Consider the following 17,503-nt stretch of genomic DNA (forward strand, 5'->3'; position numbering starts at 1 on the left):
TTGATCTGTAATATTGTTAGTTTCAGGTATGCAACAAAGTGATTCAGATTATATACTTCAGATTATTTTCCATTATAGGTTATTATAAGATTGAATATATTTCTTTGCTTACAGTAAATTCTTGTTGCTTATCTGTTTTAGTTGTTTGTATCTATTAATTCCATAGTTCTGATTATCCTTTCCCCTTTAGTAACCATGTCTGTTTTCTATGTCTGTGAGTATGTTTCTGTTTTGTATATAGATACATTTGGTTTTTTTTTTTTTAGATTCCACATATGAGTGATATCATATTTGTTTTTCTCTGTCTTTATTAAATATAATATTCTCTAGGTACATCTGTGTTGCTGCAAATGGTAATATTTTTTGTTGTGCCTGAGTAATACTACATTATATATATGTGCCACATCTTCTTAAGCTAGTTGACTATTGAGGGACACTTGGGTTGTTCCATGTCTTGACTTTTGTATTTAGTGCTGCTGTGAACATTGGGATGGATGTATCTTTTTGAATTGGAGTTTTCATTTTTCTCCTGATTTATACCCAAGAGTGGAATTGCTGGATCATATGGTAGCTTCATTTTTAGTTTTTTTTGTTTGTTTGTTTTTAAGGAACCTCCATACTGTACCATGTAACTGTATCAGTTTGTATTCCCATCAACAGTGTAGGAGGGTTCCTTTTTCTCCAGACCCTCGTCAGCATTTATATCTTGGCTTGTTGATAATAGCTATTCTGACCAGTGCGAGGTGTTCTGTTGCATTTCTTTATAGTAAAATGAAATATCAGAAAGAGAAAGCTAAAGAAAAATCCCATTTAAAGTTGTGTCAAAAATTACCTAAGAATAAACTTAACCAAGTTGAAAGGCCCGTATGCTGAAAATGATAATACATTGATAAAGGAAAGTGAAAATGATTTAAAGAAATTGAAAGATATCCCATGTTCCTAAATTGGAAGAATTAATAGTTAAAATGTCCATAGTACCCAAAGGAGTCCACAGATTTAATGCAATCTATATGAAAATGCCCATACTATTTTCACAGAACTAGACCAAATAGCCCTGAAATTTATATGGAACCCAGAATTGTCAAAGCAATACTGAGGGAACAGAACAAAGCTGGAGGGGTAACCCTTCCAGTCTTCAGACTATACTACAAAGGTATAGTAACCAAAACAGTGTGATATTGGCATGAAAAACAGGCATATAGATCAATGGAACAGAATAGAGAGCCCAGAAATAAACCCATGTGTTCACGGTCAAGTAATCTATGACAAAGGAGGCAGGAATATACAATGGGAAAAAGAAAAGGAACACCTTCTTCAATAAGTTGTGTTGGGAAAGCTGGACAGCTGTATGTAAAGTAATGAAATTAGAACATTCCCATGTACTATGTACATGAATAAACTAAAAAATGCTTTAATGACCTAAAGACATGGCACTATATTATCTCCTTGAAGAGAAAATAAGCTAGACATTCTCTGACACAAATTGTAGCAATACTTTCTTCAAGTAGTTTCCCAATGTAAAAGAAATAAAAGACAAAGAAGTAGGGCTTCATTAAACTTAAAAGCTTTTGTACAGCTTTTGCACAAAGGAAACGATCAACAAAAGAAAAGACAACCTGGGAATGGGAGAAAATATTTTTAAATGATATGGCCGACAAGGGGTTAATAACCAGAATATACAAACAACTCATACAACTCAATATTATGAAAACAAACAGCTCAGTCAAAAAAAGGCGGGGGGGGGGGTGCAGAAGACCAGAATACTTTTTCCAAAGAAGACAGACAGATGGTCAATAGGCACATGAAAAGATGTTCATCGCTAATTGTTAGAGAAATGCAAATCAAAGCCACAGATGAGATATTATTTCACACTGGTCAGTATGACTCGGTTCTTAAGGTGGCACCACTGGAAACTGGACCAGTCAAGCAAATTTGATACAGAACATCACCCATTTCTTTCCATTTCTTGTCCAGGAATGAGACTACGTTTACAGGTGTCCTAACCTTTGTATCAAAAATATGTAGCCAAGGGAGTCTGAAAAGTCACAAGAAACTAAAAGGGTAATATATATATTATTACTTTTTAAAATATTAAGCTGTACAAAAGTAATTATGATGTCAGATCATGAATTTTAAATCATTATAGCTAGGCTCAAATACATCTTTCTTAATCAAAATAGGAACCATTGCAATTAGCACATTTTTGCCAATGAGAAATAAGTTTGTTTATTCCTGTAGCATAAAAGTCAGTGCTTTGGGATTCAGTGAATTCTTGGAAAACAGTTTCTGTGTCTTGCTGGTCGTGGAAGCATTTTCCCTGCAAAAAGTTGTGAAGATGCTTGAAGAAGTGGTAACTGGTTGGCAAGAGGTCAGATGAATATGGTGGATAAAACAGAACTTTTGTCACCCAGTTCATTCAACTTTTGAAGCTTTAGTTGTGTTACGTGCATTTGGGCATCTTTGTGGAGAAGAATTGGCTCATTCTGTTTACTAATGCTGACTGCAGGCATTGCACTTTTCAGTGCATCTCAACGGTTTGCTGAGCATAATTCTCAGATATGATGGTTTTGCCAAGATTCAGAAAGCTGTGGTGGATCAGACTGGCAGCAGATGACCGAACAGTGATTGTTACCTTTTTGGGTGCAGGTTTAGCTTTGGAAAGTGTTTCGGAGCTTCTTCTTGGTCCAGCCACTGAACTGGTTGTTACCTGTTATTCCATACCATTTACTTTTTCACACACATCACAATTCAATTGAGAAATGGTTTGTGGTGGTTGTGTAGAATAAAAGACGACACTTCAAAACGACGATTTTTTATGATCCGCGGCCAGCTTTTGAGGCACTTACGAAGCCTTTCCACCTTTCCAATTTGCTTCAAATGCCTACTGACTGTAGAATGGTTGCTATTCAGTTCCTTGACAACTTCATGAGTAGTTGTAAGAGGATCGGCTTCAATGATTCCTCTCAGTTAGTTGTCTGTTTCTGACGGTTGGCCACTATCCTCCTCATCTTCAAGTCTCTCGTGTAGTTTGCAAAACTTCTTGAACCACCACTGCACTGTGTGTTCGTTAGCAGTTCCTGGGCCAAATGCATTGTTGATGTTGTGAATTGTCTCTGCTGCTTTATGACCCATTTTGAACTCAAATTAAAAAAAAAAAATCGCTTGAATTTGCTTTCTGTCTAAAAGAAATATAAAACAAAGAGCAAGTGTTAAGTCGTTAGGAAAAAAGTGAGAAATGTACATTCAAATGATGTGTATGAGAATCACATGTATTTAACAGTGTATTCCAAAATCAACAGCAAAGTTCAACAATGCAAAGCCACATTTACTTTTGCACCAGCCTAATAGCTATGTGAGGATAGAGGTTATGATGTTGGATTGTACAAGGTTGGAGAGTCTAATCAGGAGACAAATCTTCACCAGTAATTCAAACAGAAAAATGTAATGTGAGGAATTATCATTTGTTGAAAATTCTTTAATCATTTATCATTCGAGGATTGTGAATTAAGACAACTATCTCCCTGTTAGAGTGGCTGAAATCTAAGAACCTGGCAATACCAATTTCCTGGCACGAATGCGAAGCAACAGAAGCTGGAGCTCATTGCTGGTTAGAATGTGAAATGGTGTTGCCACTTTGGAAAACTGTGGAAGTTTTGTACTATGCTAAACATAGTTTTACTGTATGATCTGGTAATCCTAGATGTTTGCACAGTGGATTTGGAAGTTTTGTTTATACAAAACTTTGCATGTAAATTCTTAAAGGAGTTTTATTCCTAACTGCCAAAAATGGTGGGCAGTATGTCCACTGTTAGGTAAACAGATGACAAAACATGGTACATGCATACAGTGGAATATTGTTTACAGATAAACAGAAATGAGCTATTCAGCCACTAAAAGACATAGATCAATTTTAATTCGTTTTGTTAAAATGAAAAATACCAATATGAAAATGTATGCTGTGTGACTACAATTATATGACTGGTAAAAGACAAAACAGTAGTGGTGATTAAAAAATTGTTTTTGGAGTTTGCCCAGGGAAAGTGGGAGGGTGAAATGTGAAGCACAGGCATTTTTTAAGGTAGTGAAACTTTTTTCTGTTATATCATAATTGTGCATACGTGACAGTATGTGTTTATTAAAAATCATTGAACTTTTCATAAAAAGTGAATTTTATTAATTCACATGTTTAAAAAATCATTTATAAGGTTGGGGGAATACCAAGATGAAATGTAGAGTGTATCAATATCATCTAACTCTGTTGCTGACTTTAGTAACTTTGGAAATGAGTCTGTAAGACTGAAGTCAAAGAAAACTGCTGTACAAAGTGTATAAAAGAACTGCAGTCTAGTTCATAAAATTGTTTCCCATGGGGTAGGGCTTAAAATACTGCTATATAGGTACACTGATGAGAGCCAGATTTCTCACTGTTGGAGTGGGAGTCTGTAGGTGAGTAAGGGGAAGAAGCATCCATATGCTAATGGATTAGAGTTGGAGATACCAGTTACAAAAAAAATTTGCTTAACTTAATATAGATAACAGATGATTGCATACAGAAATATTTGTAGTTATGTGTGTATATATAGAACATACATTTCATTGTTTTGCCCACTTAAGGGCCTAGAAGCAAGGGCACTCAGTATTAAGGAGCAAAACCTAGTGCCCAGATCTTCATTCCTAACAAAATTCTCTAATAAAAGGAACCAGGACTATTACCTGATTCTAAAACTGGAGAACAGAATATACAATATGAGCATGGAGAATGTTGTGTTGTCAGAAAGTAACCAAGTACTAAATAAAAAATACACACAATGGAGTATGTCTGTATTTATCACACAATAATCTGTCAAAAGGACACAGGAGACAAAACTGAAAGATCTCTCAATGGCCAAAGCTGAAACAAGTTGAAGAACAAAATAAAATAATTTTGAATTGTAATCCAAAATAAATGTTGACAGGTCTACGTTAGTATAAATGATTGAATGAATGAGAGAGAATAGAGAAATCTCCCATGCTGAAAGAATATCAAATAGTATGTATAAATGCTCAACCTCCAAGGAGGTGGAGCATAGCTCTTCACCCCTTCAATGTGGAATGCACATAGTGACTTTCTTCTAAATGGTGAAATATGGAGAGGAGAGTAAAAGTAACTTTACAGTGGAAAACCTGACAGGTATCACCTCTGCCAATTGATTAACAGGTCAGCATTAAGAGTGATAAGTCATGTGTTAGACTATACACTTGATGTGAAGTGACAAAAATAACACTTTATCTCTCATATCTTCCTCTCCAAACCCATAATTCCAGTTTGGTCATGAGAAACACATCAGACAAACCCCAGTTGAGGAACGTTGTACGAAATACCTGTACAATATAAGATACTTGTCCAAAATTCCTTAAAAATTTCAAGGTCACCATAAACCAGGAAAGAATAAAAACTGTTGCAGCCCAGAGGAGCTTAGGGAGACATGATGTGAATATGTCTAAGACCCCTTGGGTGGGCTTCTAGAGCAGATCATTAAACAAAAACTAGGAACATCTGAATTAAATATGGACTTTTGTTAATGTGTCTATAGTGGTTCATTAACTGTAACATGTATCATACAAATAAGGTGTTAATAATTGATCTAATTATATATGATACATGTGGGGGTTCCTTGTACTATCTTCACGACTTTATTTTTGTATAGCTAACACTGTTCTAAAAATACTTTATTTAAAAATAAGCAGTAAATTTATTATGTATTAATCCACACACACAAATAGAGGTCAGGCTATTAACTATAATATCAAGAGGAGTGAGAGAGTACTTTGAAGAATACAAGAATAGAGAATGACGGGAGTGTGTCCTGTGAGCAGGAAGAGAAGCCTCACTATGCTGTGCTTTGTAGTGTTCCTCCAGGGCATTTTAGTTACCATTGCAGCAGATGACAAGAGAAATGTTTACTGAATCCAGTTCCAGCATCACAAAATGGGGCAAAATAGAGTACATTTGGAGAACAGTAAATTGATAACCAAAACAGACTGGTATGAGAAAGAACTAAACCACTCAAGAAAGCATATAAAGATTGAGAAAATGCTTAGCAGAGACCTAAGGTAACACTTGACGGGTAAGGAATATAGGGAGGGAAGAGATATCTGAAACACATAGGGATAATGTGGCTTGCTGGGAGAGTTGCAAAAAATGTCCGTTTAGCAACATTAATTTTACTGGTGAGTTTGGTCAGGAACTCCAATGAGTTTATATATAAGTGAAATTTATGGGAATGATAACAAGAATAGTGACTGCAAGCTACTCTATCTTGACTCTAAAGGTGAGACATAGATAAGGTGATAGCAGGTGTTGACTTTTCTTTGTAAGTTGGGGGCATGGGATGGGTTGTTAATTGAAGAATGTGCCTTGTCTAACTCAGTGAAACTATGAGCCATGCCCTGTAGGGCCACCCAAGTTGGATGGGTCATGGTGGAGAGTTGTGGCAAAATGTGGTCCACTAGAGAACTGAATGATAAACCACTTCAGTATTCTTGCCTCGAGAACCCCATGAACAGTATGAAAAGGCAAAAAGATAGGACACTGGAAGATGAACTCCCCAGGTCAGTAGGTGCCTAATATGCTACTGGAGAAGAGTAGAGCAATACTCCAGAAAGAATGAAGAGACAGAGCCAAAGCAGAAAAAACCCAGTTGTGGACCGACTGGTAATGAAAGTAAAGTATGATGCTATAAAGAACAGTGTTGCACAGACACTTGGAATGTTAGGTTCATGAATCAAGGTAAATTGGAAGTGATCAAACAGGAGATGGAAAGAGTGAACACTGACATTTTAGGAATCAGGGAACTTAAAATGGACCAGAATGGGCAAATTTAATTCAGATAACCATTATATCTACTACTGTGGGCAAGAATCCCTTAGAAGAAATGGAGTAGCCATCATATAGTCAACAGAGGAGTCTGAAATGCAGTACTTAGGTGCAATCTCAAAAACAACAGAATGATCTTTGTTGGTTTCCATGGCAAACCATTCAGTATCACAGTAACCCAAGTCTATAGCCCAACCAGTAATGCTGAAGAAGCTGAGGTTGAATGGTTCTATGAAGTCCTACAAGGTCTTCTAGAACTAACACCCCCAAAAGGTGTCCTTTTCATCATAGCAGACTGAATGCAAAAGTAGAAAGTCAAGAGATACCTGGAGTAACAGGCAAGTTTGGCCTTGGAGTACAAAATGAAGCAGGGCAAAGACTAACGAGTTTTGCCAAGAGAATGCACTGGTCATAGCAACCACCCTCTTGCAACAAGACAAGAGCTGAATCTACATGTGGACATCACCAAATGGTCAATACCCAAATCAGATTGATTATATTCTTTGCAGCGAAAGCTGGAGAAGCTCTATACAGTCAGCAAAAAGAAGATCAGGAGCTGACTGTGGTTCAAATCATGAACTCCTTATTGCCAAATTCAGACTTAAATTGAAGAAAGTAGGGAAAACCACTAGGCCATTCAGGTATGACCTAAATCAAATCCCTTAAGATTATACAGTGGAAGGGACAAATAAATTCAGGGGATTAGATCTGATAGACAGAGTGCCTGAAGAACTATGGACAGCGGTTTGTGACATTGTTCAGGAGGTGTTGATCAAAACCATCCCCAAGAAAAAGAAATATAGAAAGGCAAAATGGTTGTCTGAGGAGGCCTTTGAAATAGCTGAGAAAAGAAGAGAAGCAAAAGGCAAAGGAGAAAAGGAAAGATACATCCATCTGAATGCAGAGTTCCAAAAACAGCAAGGAGATATAAGAAAGCCTTCCATAGTGATCAATGCAGAGAAATAGAGGAAGACAATAGAATGGGAAAGACTAGAGATCTCTTGAAGATTAGAGATACTGAGGGAATATTTCTTGCAAAGATGGGCACAATAAAGGAGAGAAATGGTATGGACCTAATAGAAGCAGAATATAGAAGATTTGGTGGCAAGAATACACAGAAGAACTATACAAAAAGATGTTAATGACCCAGATAACCACGATGATATGATCACTCACCTCAAGCCAGACATCCTGAAATGTGAAGCCAAGTGGGCCTTAGGAAGCATCACTAGGAACAATGTTAGTGGAGGTGATGGAATTCCAGTTGAGCTATTTCAAATCCTAAAAGATGATGCTGTTAAAGTGCTGCACTCAATATGCCAGCAAATGTGGAAAACTCAGAATGGCCACAGGAATGGAAAATGTCAGTTTTCATCCCAATCCCAGAGAAAAGTAATGCTAAAAAAGTTCAAACTACTGCACAATTGCACTCATCTCACACTGTAGCAAAGTAATGCTCCAGATTCTCCAGGCTAGGTTCAACAATAAATGAAGAGTACAGATGTTCAAGCTGGATTTAGAAAAGGCAGAGGAACCAGAGATCAAATTGCCAACATACATTGGATCATTGAAAAAGCAAGAGAATTCCAGCAAAACTTTCCTTTATTGACTATTTCAAATGCTGTGACTGTGTACATCACAGCAAACTGTAGAAAATTCTTAAAGAGATGGGAATACTGTACCTGCCTCCTGAGAAATCCATATGCAGGTCAAGAAGCAACAGTTAGAACCATATATGAAATCACGGACTGGTTCTAACTTGGGAAAGGAGTACGTCATGGCTGTCTGTTGTCACCCTGCTTACTTAACTTCTCTGCAGAGTATGTAATGAGAAATACTGGGCTGGATGAAGTATAAGCTGGAATCAAGTTTCCTGGGAGAAATATTAATCTCAGATATGCAGTTGAGAACCACCCTTATGGCAGAAAGCGAAGAGGAACTAAAGAGCCTTCTGATGAAAGTGAAAGAGGAGAGTGAAAAAGCTGGCTTAAAACTCAGCATTCAGTAAACTAAGATCATGGCGTCTGGTCCCATCACTTCATGGCAAATACATGGGGAAACAATGGAAATAGTGAGAGGCTTTATTTTTTGGGCTCCAAAATCACTGCAAATGGTGACTGCACTATGAAATTAAAAGATGCTTGCCCCTTTGAAGGAAAGCTGTGACAAACCTAGATAACATATTAGAAAACAGAGACATTATTTTGCCAACAAAGGTCTGTCTAGTCAAAGCTATGGCTTTTCCTACAGTCATGTATGGATGTGTGAGTTGCACCATAAAGAAAGCTGAGTGCCAAAGAACTGATATTTTTGAACTGTGGGGTTGGAGAAGACTCTTGAGAGTCCCTTGGACAGCAGGGATATCAAACCAGTCAATCCTGAAGGAAATCAATGCTAAATGTTCATTGGAAGGATTGATGTGAAGGTGAAACTCCAATACTTTGGCCATCTGATGAGAAGAAATGACTCACTGGAAAAGACCCTGATGCTGGGAAAGATTGAAGAGGGGAGAAGAAGGTGACAACAGAGGATGAGATGGTTGGATGGCATCACTGACTCAATGGACGTGTTTGAGCAAGCTCCGGGAGTTGGTGATCGACAGGGAAGCCTATTGTGCTTCAGTCCATGTGGTGGCAAAGAGTCAGACATGACTGAGCGACTGAACTGAACTGACTGAAAAAAACTTGAAGGCCATAATATTTGCCATATTTTTATTACTTGGGATGGTTCCAAAAATTGTCAATATATATTTGTTGCATGACTGAATAAGAAATATTTTAGTACTTAAGTTGAAGGAGAAGATGAACATGCCAAGTTGTGCACGTAGCATTCTGTTGAACATGATTTCTGAGGAAGTCTAGTCTTGAGGTTGGTAATAAGAACATGTTAAGACGGGGTCGTGTTTGGGGACAGGGTTACAGCATTGTCATTATTGTACAAAATAGTAAATCTTTTTCTTTTCATACCTTGTATAAATTAACTTGTACTTTGCTGTTTGCACTTTTTAAAAAATCATTACAAACATTATAAAGCTTCTTTTGAAATTATCTCTTACCTATCATAGTGCTAACTTCCCTTTCACAGGCTCAAACATAATTTGAGATCACTCTCCATAAGGCAGGTATGCCTGCATTTAATTTTGCTTTTCCTCTTTATTTTATTCAGTCTACAAATAAGAAACCTCGAAAATCACCAGGAGAGAAGAGTAGAATTGAAGCTGGGGTTAGAGGAACAGGCCGTGGAAGAGCTAATGGGCACCCTCAACAGAATGGTGAAGGGGAGCCTGTCACATTATTTGAAGTGGTGAAACTGGGGAAAAGTGCAATGCAGGTAAACTTTAAGTTTTCTATCTTACTAATAAAGCAATATAGGGTCAATTACATATAAAACCTGTTAAGTGTGCATTTTGACATTTTTATACAATTGTTGATGGTGTAGTCAAGGTTAGTAAAGGTTTTTCTTTGCTTGTTTTGGAAAAGTGTCAGGAAAGGCATATTGTTTAATAGTAAGTTAACATTACAAATTTTAGATTGCATTATGTTTAATAAAATAATTTGCATATAGTAGGAATTGCTTGAGAATTTGTATTGCCTCAATCATGTGTGTATTTTTAGAATTTGACTTAATGTAAGTAACATGTGTATTGAAGAATATTTGAAAGAAGAAAGGGTGTAAAAAATGCTTAAGTAGTGAATTAGAAATAACCACAGTTAATATTTTATGGATACTTGTGTTTGTGTGATCTCTTATAACTTCTTACACTTTTTTCTGCCCTCATTCACTCAACAGGTGTCATTAAATAGTCTCATCTTTATTGGCTTCTGACTAATTCATTTTAAGGATAAACTATAAGTATTATGATTCCTTTAGTGTGTGTTTACACTTTTAGAATATTTTAAAATTTATGCATCATTTGTATTTAGTTCCTTACATCTTCTTTTCATTTTAAAGGACTAGAGGTAAAATTATTTTAAGAATATTTCTTAACTATGTAGTAATAAATACCATTTTATTCTCCAGATTTTGTACTAGTTTATCTTTCACCAGAAGTGTAGCTAGCAATTGGATATATTATATTTAAGAATTACTTGGCAATATAGATAAAGCCTGTAATTCATTATTTTAATTTCCATTTTTTAATTACTAATGATTGTATGTTAAATTTTTCAATTTTGTATTTGCTCATTTTTGATACTTCATTTTCAATGTAAGTGTGAAAGTTGGGTAATTTATGAAACCGATTTACTTTTAGAACCAAAAGCAGGCAACTTTTCATTACTATACCTTTTATTTTTTATATGTATTTCTTTTTGAATTCCTTACAGGGCTTTGGTGTATGTTACCAGATTGATCTTTTCAGGAATCTTGGAATTTGTATGGGAAGGGGACGGTGCTGGAGTGGTGGGATGATGCTAAATGGTGAAAGAAATATTGAATTCCCAGTTATTCAAAGCAATGGACAACATTAAAGTATATAAGTATAATTTTGAAATACATTAAGTGATTTTTAGCCATTAAGCTTGATAGTTTCCATTGCAGATACAAACTGCAATAGAAAAATTGTTAACAGGCTATAGAAATACTAATGGAAATCTATTTATTGCCTCTCATCCGTAGGTAGAGACACAAGCAGAAAATCAAGGAAATTAAATTTAAAAATTGCATTTCATTATTTTGCTTTCTTTTTTCATGCAAAAGTTTATTTTTCCGGCTTTTACTTAATATGAATCAAATCTTCAATATTTATTGTGAACAAAATGTAGTCATTTGATTTCGCTATACACTGCTGCTGCTGCTAAGTCGCTTCAGTCGTGTCCAATTCTGTGCAACCCCATAGACAGCAGCCCACCAGACTCCCCCATCCCTGGGATTCTCCAGGCAAGAACGCTGGAGTGGGTTGAATTTCCTTCTCCAATGTGTGAAAGTGAAGTTGCTCAGTCCTGTCCGACTCTTAGTGACCGCATGGACTGCAGCGTACTAGGCTTCTCCATCCATGGGATTTTCCAGGCAAGAGTACTGGAGTGGGTTGCCATTGCCTTCTCCATGATATACACTAGTGATGAGTATAAGATTTTTTTCTTTTTCACCGACTGTCTTCTGTATTCTTCATCTACAGTACTCTTACCTATTGTTGTTTTCATACTTTATTCTCTTTAAATTATTTTGGATTCATATTTTATAAAGGGTAAAGATTAGTAGTCAGAACCTTGGTACCTTCCAGAATTTGGTTTTAACTCACTTTTTCAACTTTTTCTCACTATTTTTCTATTGAAAGTGACCCTATGCATTTTTTACTTTGCTGTGATTTTTCTCTTATTCTTTTTATGTTTTTGTTTCCTAGCTGTATTCAAATTAATCTACAAACTGCTGTAATTTTTTCCATTTTATTCAGCATTCTGTTGTGGGCATTTTTTTCCAGTGGACTAACCTTACAATTCTTTTTTTCCATTTATTTTTATTAGTTGGAGGCTAATTACTTTACAATATTGTAGTGGTTTTTGCCATACATTGACATGAATCACCCATGCATTTACATGTATTCCCCATCCCGATCCCTCCTCCCACCTCCCTCTCTACCTGATCCCTCTGGGTCTTCCCAGTGCACCAGGCCCGAGCACTTGTCTCATGCATCCAGCCTGGGCTGGTGATCTGTTTCACCCTACATAATATACATGTTTCGATGCTGATCTCTCAAAACATCCCACCCTCGCCTTCTCCCACAGAGTCCAAAAGTCTGTTCTGCACATCTGTGTCTCTTTTTCTGTTTTGCATATAGGGTTATCATTACCATCTTTCTAAATTCCATATATATGTGTTAGTATGCTGTAATGTTCTTTATCTTTCTGGCTTACTTCACTCTGTATAATGGGCTCCAGTTTCATCCATCTCGTTAGAACTGATTCAAATGAATTCTTTTTAATGGCCGAGTAATAGTCCATGGTGTATATGTACCACAGCTTCCTTATCCATTCATCTTCTGATGGGCATCTAGGTTGCTTCCATGTCCTGGCTATTATAAACAGTGCTGTGATGAACATTGGGGTGCACGTGTCTCTTTCAGACCTAGTTTCCTCAGTGTGTATGCCCAGCAGTGGGATTTGCTGGGTCGTATGGCAGTTCTATTTCCAGTTTTTTAAGAAATCTCCACACTGTTCTCCAATAGTGGCTGTACTAGTTTGCATGCCCACCAACAGTGTAAGAGGGTTCCTTTTTCTCCACACCCTCTCCAGCATTTATTGTTTGTAGACTTTACCGCAGCAGCTATTCTGCCCGGCGTGTAATGGTACCTCATTGTGGTTTTGATTTGCATTTCTCTGATAATGAGTGATGTTGAGCACCTTTTCATGGGTTTGTTAGCCATCTGTATGTCTTCTTTGGAGAAATGTCTGTTTAGTTCTTTGGCCCATTTTTTGATTGGGTCATTTATTTTTCTGGAATTGAGCTGCAGGAGTTGCTTGTATATTTTTGAGGTTAATCCTTTGTCTGTTGCTTCGTTTGCTATTATTTTCTCCCATTCTAAAGGCTGTCTTTTCACTTTGTGTATAGTTTCCTTTGTTGTGCAAAAGGTTTTAAGTTTCATTAGGTCCCATTAGTTTATTTTTGCTTTTATTTCCAATATTCTGGGAGGTAGGTCAGAGAGGATCCTGCTGTGATTTATGTCAGAGAGTGTTTTGCCTATGTTCTCCTCTAGGAGTTTTATAGTTTCTGGTCTTACATTTAGATCTTTAACCTTACAGTTTTTAACGTTTATATACTATAACATGTCTGAGCCATGATTTATCTAATTAGTTTTCTTTTGCACTGCTTTATTGTTTAAGAAGGATAAGTATATTTACGATAACTATTTAAACGTAGTTTTATTCTGTTAAAAATAGTACTTCTTTGAAGATCTTTATATATCCCTATGAAATATTGCCTGTAGGAATCCTTTGTAATGTAAATTCCTGAAAGTGGTCACTGAGCGGGAGGAATGCTTAAAAATTCATGTTTAAAAAATGAATGCAGGTCTTTTAATGAAGTTGGCACAGTAATTTCAGTGTTTATTATTTATCCCTTCATTTCAAATATAAAGTAATGAAAGACAAAATACTAAAAAGAGGGTAGACATTAATGGGTTTAGAAACTAAATGTTTCTGTGGTTTATATAGAAAAAAAATTCCTAGTGGTCAGCATTAGGTTTAAGGTGGCAGAAGTAGATACTTGGAGCCAAGAGTTTGGATCTTGTATGTTTAAAGGATGTAAGGTGCTTCATGAAGCATGTGTGAATAAAGTTAGGCTTAAAATACATGAAGCCAGGGCCTAAGATGAGACCCCATACTTGGAAGGGAGATGGAAGAAAGCCACTGATAACTGATACATAGGCTAAGGCTTGTGTTTAAGGGGATCATATTAATAAATATCTTAGGTTACCTGTGAGACTTTGCTTTATGCTTATCATCCATGTAGTTAACTAATAGAGATTTCTTTGCTGCTTAGGATGGCCCTAGTTTGGATACTGGCTTATGCTAAAACCCCACTTTTTGGATATTGTGATGCAGGAAAGGAGAGGATGGACATAGTCCTTATAATCAGGACCTGAATTAAATTGACTGCTTTCTTGGTTGGGGAGGGAGTCTTTAAAAATCTCCTGTATCATCTTGGAGCAGGAAGTTCTTTTTAAGCCCACTGTACGATCTAGTTCTCCATGTAGTGAGTAGATGGAGCAGAGATAATCTCAAAAACATAGGAAGGGGTAAATAATAAAAGAAGTATGTTTAAGTTTCCATAGAGATGAAAGAAATTCTACCTAATACTAAAGAGGAAATAAACTTAGTAAATAGACTTTTCTGAGGTTAAAAAGCTACATTAGATGCCATCAAAGGAAGAATTCAAGAATTGGCATTCATTAGGCATTTGTTCAGAATGTAGCCCAGAAATAAAAAAGTAAATATGAAAGAGCAGTTGAGTGACTTTGCTGTAGATTGAAAGGGTTCCAAAATATGCAGGGGAAGAATTCCAAGGGAATAGAAGAGACATAGGTTTTGACGAGGTAGTCTTGTAGAAATTTTCAGTTACATTTCCTTGGATCTAGAGTTTGTTGTCAGGAGTAAGTAAGATAAGTGAAAATCATTACACAGGCATTCCTTGTTGTTGTTTTTTTTTTCCTGTGCTTCACAGATACTGCATTTTTCACAAATTGAAGGCTTATGGCAACCGTTCATCGAACAAGTCTATAAACACCATTTTTCCAACAGCATTATCTTTTAATTAAGGTAACTACAATGATTTTTTAGACACAAATGTTTCTGCACACGTAATATAATATGATGTGAACATAACTTTTATATAAACTGAGAAAACAATTCATGTGACTCACTGTATTGTAATATTTGCTGTGATGCAGTGGTCTGAAACCAAATCCTTAGTAGGTCTTAGGTGTGCCTGTACAGTATAACTGTAGAATATTGGGGCTTGAAAGAAAGTCTTGAAATATTTCATTAAGGATGGCCTGAACCTTTTGGCTGACTGCAATGCAAGTAAGATTAAAATACACAAAATAAATTCCTTTTCTACATTACATCATAGTCACAAATCTGGAAAGGAACTTTTAATTATTTCATGTAGTAAAGAGTTAAATAAACACTTGAAATTTGAATGTTAATAAAAGTAATATCAGCAAAAGCACTAATTAGCAAAAATAACATCAATTTAGAGAAAGAAAAATAGCAAACCTAAAGTAATTAGGAAGAAAGGAATTAAAAAAAGTAGAAATGGAAATTAAGTAGAAAAAGAAATGATAGAAAGGTCTACTGATTCAAAATATTGGAAATTTGACTTCAGTACACTTAAAGCTTACAGATTTTATCTGAGAAATGCAAGGGTGGCTTAATGTTAGAAAGTCTTTTACTATTATATAGCAAATAATCATATCAAAGGGAAAAGTGATGTAGAATGTTTATAAAAATCATTTGATAAAATAATAGCTGATACTCCCAGTGAACAGTAACACTTTCTGAGTCAACCATGAAAAGGTAAGTTCTGTAGCTTGGTAAAGGTTATCACAGAAAAACCTTGTAGCTCACGTCCCACCATTTTTAACAGGGAAATTTAGATGTATTCCCAGGAATAAGCACTAGAGTATAATAGTTGAAAATATAAAATTATCCATGTTTGCAGAACATACAATTGTCTATGTAGGAATTCCAACATAACCTAGATTATTGGACTACTGAGTATTCAGTAAAACTCTTAGAAAGAAGATTAACACTATTAAAAAAATCAGCATTCTGTAAAGTAGTAATAAGCAGTTAGAACATGTTAGAGGAAACAGTAGGCCATTTAAGAAAATAGGAAGGAAGAATGAATAAAATTTGGCATGAAATACCATTAACCTAGAAGTTTTATTATCAGTGTTGTATGGATGGAGAAGTCTTGAGGCTACTGGAAGAATAAGACTGAAATCCAGAGGCAAGAGGCTTAAGCCCAAAACCTAGAACACCAGAGAACTCCTGACTACAGGGAACATTAATTAATAAGAGATCTTCCAAAAGCCTCCATACCTACACTGAAACCATCCACCACCCAAGAGCGAATAAGTTCCGTAGCAAGACATACCACACAAATTCTCCAGCAACTCAGGAACATAGACCTGAGTGTCAATATACAGGCTGCCCCAAATCACACCAAACCCATAGCCCCATCTCAGGACTCACTACTGGACACTCCAGTGCACTTCAGAGAGAAGAAATCCAGCTCCCCCCACCAGAACACCAACGCAAGCTTCCCTAACCAGCAAATCTCTACAAGCCAAACGTCCAGCCACACCCACTGGGAAAAACCTCCACAATAAAAAGGAACCACAGACTACCAGAACACAGAAATGCCACTCCAAACACAGCAATCTAAATAAGATGAAAAGGTAGAGAAATATCCAGCAGGTAAAGGAACATGAAAAATGCCCACCAAGCCAAACAAAAGAGGAGGAGATAGGGAATCTACCTGAAAAAGAATTTAGAATAATGATAATAAAAATGATCCAAAATCTTGAAAACAAAATAGAGTTACATATAAATAGCCTGGGGACAAGGATTGAGAAGATGCAAGAAATGTTTAACAAGGACCTAGAAGAAATAAAAAAGAGTCAATTAAAAATTAATAATTCAATAAATAAGATCAAAAACACTCTGGAGGGAACCAACAGTAGAATAACGGAGGCAGAAGATAGGATAAGTGAGGTAGAAGATTAAATGGTGGAAATAAATGAAGCAGAGAGGAAAAAAAAAAAAAGAATTAAAAGAAATGAGGACAACCTCAGGGACCTCTGGGACAATGTGAAACATGCCAACATTCGAATCATAGGAGTCCCAGAAGAAGAAGACAAAAAGAAAGGCCATGAGAAAATACTCAAGGAGAAAATAGCTGAAAACTTCCCCCAAATGGGGAAGGAAATAGTGACACAAGTCCAAGAAACCCAGAGAGTCCCAAACAGGATAAACCCAAGGCGAAACACCCCAAGACACATATTAATCAAATTAACAAAGATCAAACACAAAGAACAAATACTAAAAGCAGCAAGGGAGAAAAAACAAATAACACACAAGGGAATTCCCATAAGGATAACAGCTGACCTTTCAATAGAAACTCTTCAGGCCAGAAGGGAATGGCAGG

General features: G+C 36.3%; 1 protein-coding gene across 1 annotated transcript in view; it reads left to right on the forward strand.

Moving 5' to 3' along the window:
* Positions 1-17,503, forward strand: part of STAG1 (stromal antigen 1) — a 496,183-nt gene that overhangs the window by 154,561 nt on the left and 324,119 nt on the right. The window contains exon 4 of the mRNA XM_043474336.1: positions 10,022-10,186. Coding sequence (XP_043330271.1) covers positions 10,022-10,186 — 165 coding nt within the window. The remainder of the gene's footprint in view (positions 1-10,021; positions 10,187-17,503) is intronic.

Source organism: Cervus canadensis, chromosome 7 (assembly GCF_019320065.1).
Source record: "Cervus canadensis isolate Bull #8, Minnesota chromosome 7, ASM1932006v1, whole genome shotgun sequence".
NCBI lineage: Eukaryota > Metazoa > Chordata > Mammalia > Artiodactyla > Cervidae > Cervus > Cervus canadensis.